Source organism: Sander vitreus, chromosome 3, assembly GCF_031162955.1.
Source record: "Sander vitreus isolate 19-12246 chromosome 3, sanVit1, whole genome shotgun sequence".
Taxonomy (NCBI): Eukaryota; Metazoa; Chordata; class Actinopteri; order Perciformes; family Percidae; genus Sander; species Sander vitreus.
Genome location: NC_135857.1, coordinates 19,396,939 through 19,411,319, shown reverse-complemented (window position 1 = coordinate 19,411,319; position 14,381 = coordinate 19,396,939). Strand labels below are relative to the sequence as shown.

Sequence of the window (14,381 nt, the reverse complement as noted above, 5' to 3'; positions counted from 1 at the left end):
CATATTCATAAATCAAATATTTGATTTAAATTTTAAATTCAAAGGTTCTCTAAACTGGAATAGCTTTAATTACATTTTTTTTCACAATTTTATTGGGATGCCAAATTCAATGAATCTGAAACAGTATGCTGTCTTGTATGCTTATGCTTTTCTTGGCTGTTGCAAATGAGTACCTGTTCTCTACGGCCTACCTGGTTAAATAAAGGTTAAATAAAAAAATAAATAAAAAATGCTTTCAATTAAAATAGCTTTGTTTCTAGCAAGGTTTGTCAAATTTCAATTGGGTTAATTTGATTAAATACAGATGCATTCCTTTGAAATGACCCATGTCAAATTCTTAAGTGATGCATATTCCCAAAAACATTTCTGTTTGATTTATTTATATATAAATATATATATATATATATATATATATCTGTTGGTTAGTTTTAGGAGCTTAATACATTGTATTCTTGGCAAAATATAATGTGGGCATGTCCTCCCTGGAGCCTCTTCCTAAGAAAAGCTTTAGATACTGTACAAACAAGTTATAATGATTTTACTTTAACTACATGCAGAATGTGGAGAGGAGAATTTGCTGTTTGCTGGGGGGAGGAGTGAGTAGTGGACTGTAGTAGATTTTGCCCCAGGGCCCCCAGTGTGTTAATCTGTCCATGTTTATGCAGTGTCAGTGTGATAGGCCAACAGGAATAACAGAGATGCCACTGTGATGATGACTAAATCAGTGTGGCAGAGCCCTAATGTCACCTGAGTTTTTTTCCAGGCAACCAAGTACATGTTCATGGTAAAGTAATACTCCAAAGTATGGTGAAGCTACAGGATGTGATGTGTTGTGTGCACTTTTCAATACAGCAACCAAGACGCCTTTCACCAGATTTATTCCAAGAAAGAAAAAAATTTCATCCATTTGTCTTCTTGTCAACAATGTCCTTGTTCATTACATCTGAAGAAGAACAAGACCACCAGCACTCATAACTCAACAAAACAAATAACAGATGACTGGATTTAGTCCTCAGTATAAGCATCATGTATACATTTCAGATTAATTTGGGTTGTTATTTGTGGTAGAATATCATATGTATAACCTAAATACACATATGGTTTTCTTTTATCTCCTCTGTCTAAGCTTGGGGTTGTTCAAAAATGGTATGAAAAAAAGAAAACACGATGCAACCACTTTAAATACATTGAAATATTTCCCATTGTTTTAATAACAATCAAGTAACATTTTCTTTTAAAACTTTGATATTTACAGCAAATATTTTTGCCACTTTTAACAATTATGTCACAGGTGATCATTACAATGACATTACATCACAGGTTAGAGTCCCGCTGTTCTGTGATAATGGGAAATAGATTGGGTTCATACTTCCTGGATGAGCCGCAATATCAGACCTGGTCATGATGTATCAGAAAAGTTTTATATGAACACAGCCCTCAGCTTCTGTCCAACATTAGAGAACAAAAATAATTGAAGGTATGTCTGTTTTTCCACTTTGCAGCTTGACCAGGAAGTAGACGATGTTTGCTTGGCACATTTAGCCCGGACTGTCTAAAAACAAACCTAAAGGGACAGATACACACTCGGTAAAGAAAACTGGCATAGGTCTGGACTCCCAAAAGCATTTTAGGATTAAAATGATCACAGTTATCAATGGAAACATCATGACCTAACAATTAAATGCCTTTGGAAACTCAGACCTAATAATAATTTAACAAGAGGCATAGGTATTTACATAGGAATCTATGCAAGGTCACAGAGGCAGACACTTCATATTGCACATGAAAAAGGCAGGTACATATGAAACAGTGGTTGAAAAATAATAGAAGTGGGGAAACGTGTGAGAGAAAGAGCTCAGACAGTCTACAAACACATCTGTATGTCCTTTGAGAAATTTACCGTAAAAAATATTCAGTCCATGAAGCAGACCAAGGCAGATCAAAAGATTCCATCCAATCACGCTGATGCATATCCCACTGTAGATATAACACATACATCAAACCACCCTTATTAGACCCTTTCAAGAAAAAACATATTTAAATCCTATGATTGATGAATATTTTTGCTTTCATCTACCTTCATTAGCATTGTTGACTGAAGAAACTCAAATATCACTTTAGGTTTACTCATCATCACTATCAATACCATCTTTGTAAAGACTAGTTATACTAAGCATTCCCCTATTGATCTCAACTACCTCCATTCTCTCTCTCTCTCTCTCTCTCTCTCTCTCTCTCTCTCTCTCTCTCTCTCTCTGTCTCTCTCTCTCTCTCTCTCTCTCCCTCCCTCTCTCCCTCTGTCTCTCTCCCTCTCTCTCTCTCTCTCTCTCTCTCTCTCTCTCTCTCTCTCTCTCCCTCTCTCTCTCTCTCTCTCTCATCTACACACCCACTCGTCCATCCACTCATTTGCACACTCACTATCACCCCTCCACACACAGCCTACGTGCAACAGTGGTGTCCATTACAGAAGTTTCTCTTTGTGTAACGATTCTGTGGTTACCTACTCTAACTCTGCAGCATTTCCTATTTTAAACATTGTAAGGTAAACCTGAATATAGCATATTGTAACCCCATGGTCCCCAATTGTTTTCTTTTTTCTCAGATGCACAATCTGAGAATCCTATTAAAAACTTTTTGTTGGGTGCATTGAGAACTGAAAAAATGGTGTTGTGTCTGCCTTATAGCCAATGGTGGTTGTAACAAAAAAAATAGAAAGAAGTGAACATGACATCTGAGGTCTTCACACAGGCATTACACAAATCATCTTTTGAGCATTGTGATTCATCCTTCATTCATCACATTTATACTCAAACCATGTATATAACAAATATACAACATACATACTTAACAGACTCTTTATTTCAATTTTCATATATTAAAAGCTCTAAGAAAGGCAGCAAAGATGCGCAATAAGGCAGATCCATATGACACACTCAATGACACACTCCGTATAACACGCTCTACTGTGGCACATTTACACTAAAAGATGAAATGGATCTTTTAAAGGGGTTCGGTTGCTCTCTATCTATAGTGGTTTATGAGGAAATCAGTAAACTAAAAAGTAAAAGGAAGTGAGAACGATGCAAGGGAGTGGAAAGGATGTCAGAGAAAAATAAACTGAGGGTGTCCTAAAATGAACACCGTAGTCATGAGCGACTCTCGTTTGAGGTGTAGATGCATACTTGATGCAGTGACATGGAGTTAATATGCACAGGGTGTTTGCTTTTAATGTTTTATGCATGAAGTGGGGTGTTATGGCCAGGGATCTGTGACTCATTGATCAGTGATTGTCAATTTGTCTCTTAAACCTCCCCAAAAATGAGGAAAAGTGAATCATGAGGGTTATAATGCTGTGTAAGTAAATTAACTAAATCTCCCTTGTACAACTTCATGGTGATGAATTAATCATATATATGTTATAGAGCTGAATACAAAAATCTGTTCTGATGGGTATAAAAAATGGACTGCATTAATTTCTTAGCCATGGAGAAATCAACACTGACGAAGATAATACATGAGGTGTCCATACAGCATGCATTCATAAGCATCAGGTGAAGACTATGGCAGCTGCTTGTATGTGAACGAAGCTGAGCCACTGAAATCAATATAAGCTATTATGAAACATTTTACAGAAAGTATAGCACTTTGTCTCACTGTTACATGTTGAAGTAGTCTTTTTCCATAAGAATTTTTTTTCTTCTCTGTTGTGTGTCTAAACAGTATCCACATGTACATATGTGTGTGTATGTGTGTTTTTACAATCAGGATCAGTACTGTATTAACGAACTTGTGAAATGTGGTTAAAAACCTGTTTTTCCAGTGTAGCTGCTGAAAAAGATAAAAGTCACCCCCTTCTACTTTCCTGAACTGGAGACACGAGCAACATGTGGCATCTAATCACTGAACCAGCTCAGATTGATCCGCTCGTTTCAAATCACTTGTCTGATTCAATTAGTTTGAAACGTTGTCCTGTCCATTCTGCATGGCCTGCTAAGCATCTAAGTGATTGACAGCAGAGAGATGCCTCCCTCTTAGGTCGCTAAAAAGGTATCTTCAGCCTCTTATTGGACCACAGAAAACTTTAAGAAACGCCAGCAGCCTGCTGTTGTCACTGACCCCTTCCTCCTTCTGCATCGTCAAGGCAACCATTGAGGCAGTGGTCGTCACTCCCGAAAGCCCCCTGAGACTGCAGAAGCTCATATTCCTGGTCCAGGAAGTCTAGGCTGTTGTTGCTAGGCAACCCACGGATGGTGAACTTGTGGGACACTTTGGTCCACTGCTCCCGATTTGCCGCCACTCTCTCGTACAGCTCAGTGGCCTCAGGAAGCAGTTCGGATAAGAGCCTAAAAGGACAGAGGGTAGTGGTGGCATGTGAAAGTTATCCTGGTACTTTATGAAGTGAGTCAAAACAGGAAAGTTGTGGGGCAATAAAACCAAAACAATGAGCTGAAAAATGCTAAAATGGAGTCTAGGGATTTTTATCTGTGGGTTTGTCACTGCAAACAACAACTTTACACACTTTATCCTTTGTTAATATAACAAATATTGATAAGAGCAGCTTCAATAATTAAAAACAACCCAAATGTAATTTAAAGTTCTGACCCTAAGACAACGTGATATGTGAATAAAGGGGTTATGGTCGGGAGGACGTGATGTTTTAGCTCTTTGTACGCACTTGTAAATTGGCATTGCAATATGTTCCATGAAGCTTATTTGTAGTTCCGGGATGTACGCTTTCTCTCTGTCCATCATCTCACTGGGCCTGTTCCCCATGGCTTTTTCCTGCACACACACACACACACACACACACACACACACACACACACACACACACACACACACACACACACACACACACACACACACACACAATACAGATATACATGAGTAATAAGCTTTCTATTGTGTAAAATTACACACACTTTATCCACATATTAAATTATTTCACATGCCATTTAACAGCCAGTTTACACTAACACATACCAGATCTCCTTGAGAGAAGAACTCTTTATAAATCAGCTCCTGTGGACACAAATATCTGTTATTGTTTAAATGGTTTTATATTCATAGTGACATTGATTGTAAGTTCAACTTAAAGTACATCTTACTTATTTATGTAATGTCACATAATAAAGCAACAAATATAATCTGCAATACTTAGAAATGTTCTTGGAACAAACCAACTGTCATTTTAAATGTTTGGATTTTCATAAAATGAGCATAAATCAATTTTAAAATAATATATTAAAATCTACTATGTAATACCATAATACCATATTTGATGCAAACCTGTCTGGGTTTTTAGCTTTTGGAGAGATTTTCTCAAATTTTCAAATATTACTGCAATGACTATGCTGAATCACAACAATGCTGTAATCTAAGATAAAATGTAATTTCCCTTTATTACATTTCAATATTTGGTGTGATTGCTGTTTTCAATCCCTGTGCATTTTCCGGCCAGTGAGAAAATATTGTACTAACTGACCACAATACAAGCCAGACCCTGAATTAAACAGAAATGTTTTCTCAGTTTTGGGACTCAGGATTACAGTGCATTTGCTGTAGGTGTTAGGAGATTTAGGGTGAAGGATTTAGGACAAGGGTCAGGGGTTTGGTGTAGAAAAGGGGGCAGATCAAGATTAAAAATAATCCTAAAATGGAGTGCAGTTTCACAGAATAGAAAATAATGGGATATAGACTGAGAGGTTGTTTCCAACAGTACAGCTAAGCGTTTCATAATCTTTATTGTCCCACAAAGAGGTATGTTTTGCTGTATAGTGATTTGGACCTGCCACTGGATATCTTTAGGAATTCACTGCTGAAAATAGGAGCTGCTATAACACTCTGGAGAAACGTTTTGGTACTGCATGTCAATTAACAGAGACAGTATATTTGTCAAAGGGTGTAGCACAAACCCCATGCGAGGCTGTTCACAAGAGTATGACCTAAATATCTTTGTGCTGATTCATATATCGTTTGATATAACTTTAACCTGATATTTCCTATGTAAAGTTTTAATGCATACAAGTATAGACATTGGTGTAGACTATGAACTGACAGCAATTTTGCGTGTGGTTTTCCAGCCCTTGGTTTGGTCCGACAGGTCACACGATGTCATCAAGAGGCACAGCAGCATGGAGCGGTGGGCACCATTTTTTGGGTTGTATCCGTCTGAAACACACACATGCAAAATACTCTATCTAAGCTGCATTTACACACTTCTGTGGCAGTAAATTAGATGACAGCGTTGTGAAGATCTGAAGTAAACCATATTGTATGTTTATATGTATAACATGTATGTTAGTTACAAGCATTTTGTGTATTTGGAAAGAAGAAATGACGTTTAATGGCATCTTACCACTGTTTATTTCTGTATTCTGTATTTCGTCGAACTATTTTCGACCATGATTGGCAAGTTACACACTCTGTGGTGCAAAGCAGTCACTAATTCATTTAAAAGCTTTAAATGTCCTTGAATTACTTTAACAGCACACAATTGACTCCACTGATGAGACATTCACTCAGGATAACTTATAATTGGTTGCATTCAGGCGTAACAAACCACTCGCCAGCAGGTTACAGCCAATTATTTTATGTAAGAGTGCAATAAGCAACTGTCTCCTCAAAAGGGTAAATAGTACAACAAAAGTAAAGGATCACTAAGAATGTCAGTGATGAATGGTCCAAGTTTGACCTCAGATCTCTGAAAAAGAAGTCACGAAATAATGAAAATCTAGAGTCAGTATGTGCCTTTTGTGTGGTGCCAAGACGGGACCCAGCAGAGGGAATAAGTATGTACATTTGTCAGTAATTATTTAGCCAAAAAATGGACATAATCTACTGTATATAGGTTTACTTGTGATTCATCACAAAATGATCAATATGCTTTATGTTTATTGATCATCAACATCATTCATGTTGCATGTTTTCTCTTGTGAAATCAGCCCATTTTAATTTTGGTGTCACCGCTCTGGACAAAGCATCTGAACCAAGGCTCTCTTTATTGTTCAGGGTTGTGAGTTTAAAGCAAAAGTAGAGACGTGGCTATGCATACTGAACCACTGGGACGTACCATCAGCCATCTTCTGCAAGTCCTTGAAAATGCGAAGGTGGTGAGCCAAGTCTGTAGCCAGAATGATATCTCTAATCAAATCCAGCATGCGTGTGTAGTCCTAAAAAATATATCAAAAATAACTTACTTAGTTTGCATTGACAGGGATAGCAGAATGAAGTAAATGGAGACATTTGTAATGTGTTAATGTCAGATTTGATATCTTACCTTCCTGTTGAACTTCTCAAAGATGTTGCAGCCATGAGTGTTCAGAATGGCGATGGCCTGGGCAAAGTGATGTCTCTGTCATGGCAAATAAAGCATGATGGGAAAAGGAGTACTAAAATGCTTCTAAAGGAATGTTGAGTCATGTTGCAAAAGCCAATTTACATGCCTCCCAGTGCCTCATCGCTTCGCTGATGCAAGTAATTAAAGTGTGATTTTGTCCAATAGGTGTTGCACCTGTTTTAATTAATAAGTGCATAATATAATATCCTCATTAGCAATGAGGTTAGTTAGTGGTGGTCCGTTCCCCCCACACACACACACACACACACACATGTATGTAAAGGGGAAGGACAAAAAATTAGAAACACCTCTAATATATTTAAGTACAATACAACCACAAACATATTATTCAATTCACACATTTCTGACAGTAGAATTAATGGCAGAACTGTACAGAACTAAAGTTGAGGGTGTGTATATAAAGATTTACACAGGCACAGATCCCTCGTTTTGTATAGCTTTGCTAGAATTCCAGTCAGCTCTACAACATCCCTGTGGTGTGATGTAACTGGTTGGGGGTTTACCTCCATCACAGATCCCTCTGAGCTGTAGAGAGCAGCCAGCACAGATTGCTGAAAATAGAAACAGACAGACAAATGAAACACAATCCTTTGATTCTAATGAAACAACATCCTTAAATAAAATCCTTCTCTTTAACTGTACTTGTCAGCTTGAATATGAATCTTTAAATAGATAAATCATAAAAGAAGCTGATAAAATGATGACCTTTGTTGCATAATGAGAGTTGGTATGTGCTTCATTTAGGCACTGGAGGGTTATGCATGATTATATTGGAGCAGAGCAACATGCTTCTCATCACAATGACATCTTCACTGGGATGAATTCACAGATGAGGAGATACACAGACTCTGATATCACCATGAGCCTAGCTCTTATTGACGTTCCCCATCTTGAGCTTTTAAAAGTCCATTTTTAGTACACATTTTTAAAGTGCAGGTGCAGAGCTACTCTGCTACACTCTCTTCAAAAGGTTTATTCTCCCTTTTCCCCCTTTGTATCATCTTTGATGCTTCACCGCTCTCTTATAGAACAGAAACAGAAACATAATTTGTGCTCTTACTGAGGCGACTTGGAAAGAATTGTTGGTGCCACGGTGGTCCAGGTCATGGCACATACAGGAGACAAAGAGAGCTAGAATCTCTATCTCCCTAAAAAGAGAAGAAAGAAGGAGAGTTAGGGATTAAAACAACTAAACTTCTGGCTACTTGTGTCACCAAGTGTTTTACACATACTCGAGGTAGTTGGACAGCCCTAGGTTTTTGTAGAGCAGGTAGCAGAAGTGTGAGACAGAGAAGGCGTGCATCCAGTTGTGGTAAGGAGGGTCCCTGTAGCCTTTCTTCACCATCAGACAGAACCTGACACCAAATCAGCAGTTTAATTATCATCTTCAACACAGCATGCAACTAGTGTAGGACATGTAATCAAGTGATTTCATTATGAGCTATTGAGCAGGTTTGTTCTTGTTCTGCTTCTTTCTTTTGATTAAAATAAAAAAACTTTTTTGATGCAATGCTGATAAACAAGCATTTTGACTTGAAAAATATATTCAAATAATGTTCAGCTCAACTGATCAATTCTGGCCAAAATATTTTGTTATTAGGGAGCTGCGCACATCTCTCTTTCCAAGGTGTTAGGTTTTGGATCTTCTAGTGTCATTGAAAATTAGAATAATTCAACTCCAAAAGCACTCAAAGTCTGACTACTCCAACACACTACATAACCATTGACAAGAATGTGATCAGATGATGGAAAAGGATTCAAAATAGGAATTGAATAATTAAATCAGAGGTAAGATGAACGGAAAATCCACAGTTAATCAGAAACTAGAGATAAATTAATTAATGCAGGCACACTTATACACACAGGCTCTAATATTCAGTATATGAATTGATGGAGTTGTCAGACCTGGCGAGAGTGTGCAGGTCAATCTTGTATGTGTTGATGAAACCCATGTCTTCAAACATGCTGAGGATGCACTGCAGACACACACAACAGGATCAGTTACATTTTATTCATTCTTGTTTTCTTCTTTTGCCTCCTCCACTTTGGTCTCTGATCCCTCTCTGTCTCTCTTTTTCACTTTTTTTCTTAACCTCTGCCTCTTACCAACGGCGTGGTTTCATCAGGTAGGGAGCGAGGTGTGTACGTGAACTCGGCAAAGCATGAGTGGATCTCCATCACGGGTTCAATCCCCGTCACCAGCAGCTTAGTCACCTCTTCCTCTGAAACCTGCAACATACACATACTGAATCATATTGAGTAAATAATATGGACAGTGTCAGTAAATACAATGCGTCTGTGTGCGAGAGTGACTGAGATGTACAAATGTGATTTTACCTTCATATGGTACATCATCATCTCATTGGCCAGGTGGGACCTGAACTGAGCTTCATGGACTCTCTTGTAGAGCAGAGACTGGAGAAACAAACACCATATTACAGCAACACTCAATAAATCAACAGTATATTTATTGTCACATATAACTGGCTATATACAGTAGTAGCACAGCCAAGAACTCTCTTCTTTCTTCTTCTTTTTCTTTATTTTGAAAAAGATAACTTGGTAGACTGAGATGGTGGTAACAATACATTCAGAAGCACACACTCACAAACTTTGTCTACTGCGGATTAGATCATCTTGCTGAACCCTTTTTTGTCCCAGCCTGCAGCATACGGTAGACCATGATACAGAGTGAGCATTGATAAATAATGATTACAGAGATTTTTCCCGATCAAATACAGTATATTTATAGTTTGTAGATAAACTATTGAGTACCTGCAGTTATTCAAAGGTCAGACACTACAAGATTGACTTGAGGTGAATTGGAAATGCGGCCTAAAATATCATGTACTTTCTGTATCTGCTCTTCTTTCTTATGTCTTAGCTTTTCTAGCATTTTCTAGCCTTTCTTATTTGACATTATGTGGAATCAGTTGTAAACATGCTTTATCATCAGTCAACTATCCATTTTATTCCCTTTTAAATCCTCTAGATTATTCAAATCAATTGTGTGGCTGCTTGACGGCATTCTTAGAGGCAAGCGGAATCAACATTTCCACTGGTAAAAGGTGAAAGGAGTTGCAGTAATGAGTTTTACAGCAAATGAAAACTTTTCTAATCTGAGATTATAAGTATTAGGTTGTTGAAATTGAAATTTGCAAACAATTAGAAATCAATGTCAACAATAAAAACCATATAACATAACAGTTCATCATTGTCTTCGTAAGCGACATACACTGGCGTAGCTGAATGTGTGCTAATGGGTTTGCAGCAGTCATACAACGCCTCTGAATTAAAAAAATAAATCCACTCAGTTCAATCACAGACTGAATGTCTTTACATTTCCCTTGAGGCTGTGCTCCGCTTTGACTGAGCATTTTGCTCACACTGAACTGATCCCATTTTGCCAGACAGGATCAATCTTTCTGACATCACTAACTAAAGATCTACCACACTGCTTTAAGAAACAAGAGACTCCCAATGATAGATACACTGTAAATGCTTTTTTTTTTTTACACTTCTTTTGTTTTCTTTTAATTAAGGATTATTATGGTGCATGACACTTGCAGAAATTACATCAATATTTTGTAAGCTATGTTTTAAAACCAAGCTGAGTTAATGACCTGGGATTGTTTAAGATGAATATCTTTAAAAATAAAAATGCTGCATTTATTCCACTTTAATGTTTCACACTTTCCATTGCCGCTAACAGAGATAATAAGAGAACGTGATAGAAGCTGTCTTCTATTGTAAAGTGACACATTTAAGTTGTTAATTAATTTGCAACTGATGATGTTTATCTAGCAACTGTGTACTTTATGTACTGTATGCATAATATGCTTGGTTTATAGCTTGGCTTATTTGTATCAAACAAGTGGACAAGTGGAGTGTTTTGACTGGTGTGGTGGCAGCATTTAATAAATGTACTACAAACAATCCAATGCCTCTTCCCTGACCAGACGTATGTTTTTTTTCAACATACCGAACCAGAAAATGTAAAGGTTATAGAAAGGTGGTTCTTTTAGCGGGAAAGGTGACTTACATGGGCGATGCTGATACCACAGTAGATGGAGAAAGCTGTGGCCAAGTCCTCGTCAAAGCGGTTGAACCACGGCCCGTTCATTTTATTCACCAACTCGGCTACCCCGATCACCTCTAGAAAAAAGAGGATTCAAAGAAAGGGAAAGAGGGTGAGACATTAAGGGACGAGACAATGAGTTGAAAAAGTAAAGGACATAAAGTTGATGATAAAGAAAAATGGAGTGGAAGATGAGAGTCAAGGACGAGGATAAATGAGGCACAGAATGCAACAGAGGTGCAGATCAGACGTTGAATCAAATAGAGCTGCTAATTTAAATTAATTTCACACTGGAGCTGAATTTGATTGCACATTAAAAAATCTGAATCGCTTAATCTGAGAGTTTCTATATAGAAACAAATCACAGAGAATCTAACGTGTGCTTGGATACAGCAAAAAGTAGGGAGTGCCAATCAGTCTGAGTTTTCTATAATTTCTAAGTACACACTGAGGATGGTTGCCTCTTCAATCTGCACTTTAACATTTGAAGCAAAGGATGTGATGTAACAACTCCTTGTCCTATTCTGAGAGAGCACCTGTGTGGAAACATAGCTTTGTTTTTAAAAGGAAAAAGGAAGGGTATGTACTTTAGAGGACAATAGAGGAGCAACTACAAATACAGCTTAATCTGATTCATTATTATGTTATTAGTAGCCTCGCATTATCAAAACATTATTGGACTCTATAGGAGTAACTGGGCACCTCGCTTTTATTCTCCGAGCTGCTGAAACAGCTACAAGAGTAGATGAATATTGTTATTTAACCTTTATTTAACCAGGTGTAAAGACTCATTGAGATTAATAATCTCTTTTTCAAGAGTGTCCTGGCCAAGACAGGCAGCAGCACGGTTTCAGACATAAAACTGATTACATAATACATGTAACAATTAAATAACAATTAAAAATGGAGACACAAGAACCAAAATCGTTTGAAACATTTGAAACATCTACATCAAAGTCATCACTATTAGAATCGAATCACTTTAAAAGAAACCAGCTCCCAAAGATTCAGGTTGTTTTGTAACTGATTAAAATCCAAAGGAGCAGCATACTTAAATACCCTTTTCCCCAGTTCAGTACAGACTTTAAGGGGAGTAAGTGTAATATCTTTAAACTTAAAACCTATAATAATTAGATATTGCTCATGAAACGTTTTAATTACAACAGACCTATAGCTTTTATTATAATTTTTTTGTTATAAATGTTTTTTTATTGTCTTTTATTTATTTCATTGTTAGTATTTTTTCACTTTTATCATTTCAATTTTTGTGTGCATTAGTTAATTGTTTATATTTGTTTGTCTTCTTGTTAGCTTGTCAATCACCTGTGAATTGCAGTAACCTGTATGAAAGGTGATGTACAAAAAAGAAAAGAAACTTGTGACTTTTTGTGTATGTTGAGTGAAAGGAGTATTCTTGTGTGTGGAAGTCATTGTTGCTACCATTGTTCTCATCTTTGATGGGGAAGCAGAGGATGTTGCGAGTCTTGAAGCCGGTGCTGTCGTCCACTCCGCGGTAGAAGAGGGGATGGGAGTAGGCATCCTTAATGTTCAAGATCTGACCCGTGGTCGCCACGTGACCTGCAATACCCTGATCTGCTGGAATACGAAACTCATTCTGCCCTCGCACACACACACACACACACACACACACACACACACACACACACACACACACACACACACACACACACACACACACACACAATTGCAATGCTTATGTCATCAAGACACACTATGATTATTCTAAACATTTGCTTTTAATTGATTGTTGACAGTACAGTGAGACAGGAAATGTGGGGCGAGAGCATTACAAATGCAACCATGAGGCTGACGATGTAATTACAACATCCTGTATTCTCGTCTGGATGGGCACCTCTGTTACAGTAAATGTCATTCCCTATTTCTCTCTCCCATCCATCTATCTTTACTGTCAACTCTCTAATAAAGGCATGAAATCTCTCCTCAAAAAGGTCACAGGAAAGACACGAGATGCATACACCTAGTCTGTGTTTGCGTGTGTGAGCAACTAAATGCTCCTCTGTCGTACCTCCTCGTCACTAACCACGCCTCCGTCAAACACCTTTGCAACCAACTCATGACTGACACGATCCAGCAGGAACACTGAACAGCTACAGAAACAGAGAGAGAGAGAGAGAGAGAGTTAGAGGGGGTGACAGAGAATGAACCGAAGCAGAGAAAATGAGAATGTTTCATCTCATTTCTATCTTAGGTCATTTTGTAACTTTAAATGCGGAAAGTCGGTTAAGAACAAATTGCCAAGATAGCCTGTTCAAACGGAGATAATGACATTTACCCTATACACACACACACACACACACACACACACACACACACACACACACACACACACACACACACACACACACACACACACACACACACATCCTTTTGAGGATGAATCACAGGGCTTACATCTCTGCATCACTGAGGTTCCTGGCCTCCACTATAATTTCCTGTAACAGCACTGACACATCATCTGAAAGATTTAGAGAGACAGAGAGGGAGAGAAAGAGTGAGAGAGGAAACAAAAGGAAAACAGAGGAAATTAAAGGAATAACAGCAGTACCCAGAGAGAGATTATACAGTGAGTAGCGGTGGATCAGCTGTACAAGCTGATAAGAGCTTTTGTAATCAGCAGAGTGGTAGAGTGAGAGGGCAATTTGCTCTGCCAGTGGATCAATTCTTTGCACCTGCAATCATGATGAATTATCAACAACTTATTCCACAGCTGGTGCTTACTGTTAGATAAGAATCTCAGTGTAATTATAGGATAGAGAGGTGGAGCCATCCCTTTTAACGCCCTTTTGATTTTATGGTTATGATCCTGGGTGTAATCACCTTTTCGGTAATATCTCATTCAATTACGTGCGCCATTTGTTTCACTAGGTGATCACTTATGTAAATATCGGCCATTAACGCAAA

The 14,381-nt window shown here is 37.9% G+C and overlaps 1 protein-coding gene across 2 annotated transcripts in view; it reads right to left on the bottom strand.

Moving 5' to 3' along the window:
* Positions 1 to 2,258: 2,258 nt before the first annotated feature.
* The window catches only part of pde2a (phosphodiesterase 2A), a 159,124-nt gene continuing 147,001 nt past the window's right edge, over positions 2,259 to 14,381 (bottom strand). For both annotated transcript variants that reach the window (XM_078246384.1, XM_078246385.1), the window contains exons 16-31: positions 13,872 to 13,935; positions 13,486 to 13,567; positions 12,879 to 13,053; positions 11,403 to 11,515; positions 9,698 to 9,775; positions 9,467 to 9,589; positions 9,266 to 9,336; positions 8,593 to 8,715; positions 8,421 to 8,508; positions 7,864 to 7,911; positions 7,280 to 7,354; positions 7,073 to 7,172; positions 6,059 to 6,171; positions 4,984 to 5,022; positions 4,676 to 4,782; positions 2,259 to 4,343 (exon numbers count right to left, since the gene is read on the bottom strand). In XM_078246384.1, the coding sequence (XP_078102510.1) occupies positions 4,109 to 4,343; positions 4,676 to 4,782; positions 4,984 to 5,022; positions 6,059 to 6,171; positions 7,073 to 7,172; positions 7,280 to 7,354; positions 7,864 to 7,911; positions 8,421 to 8,508; positions 8,593 to 8,715; positions 9,266 to 9,336; positions 9,467 to 9,589; positions 9,698 to 9,775; positions 11,403 to 11,515; positions 12,879 to 13,053; positions 13,486 to 13,567; positions 13,872 to 13,935 (1,634 nt within the window). In that variant the 3' untranslated portion in view covers positions 2,259 to 4,108. The remainder of the gene's footprint in view (positions 4,344 to 4,675; positions 4,783 to 4,983; positions 5,023 to 6,058; positions 6,172 to 7,072; positions 7,173 to 7,279; positions 7,355 to 7,863; positions 7,912 to 8,420; positions 8,509 to 8,592; positions 8,716 to 9,265; positions 9,337 to 9,466; positions 9,590 to 9,697; positions 9,776 to 11,402; positions 11,516 to 12,878; positions 13,054 to 13,485; positions 13,568 to 13,871; positions 13,936 to 14,381) is intronic.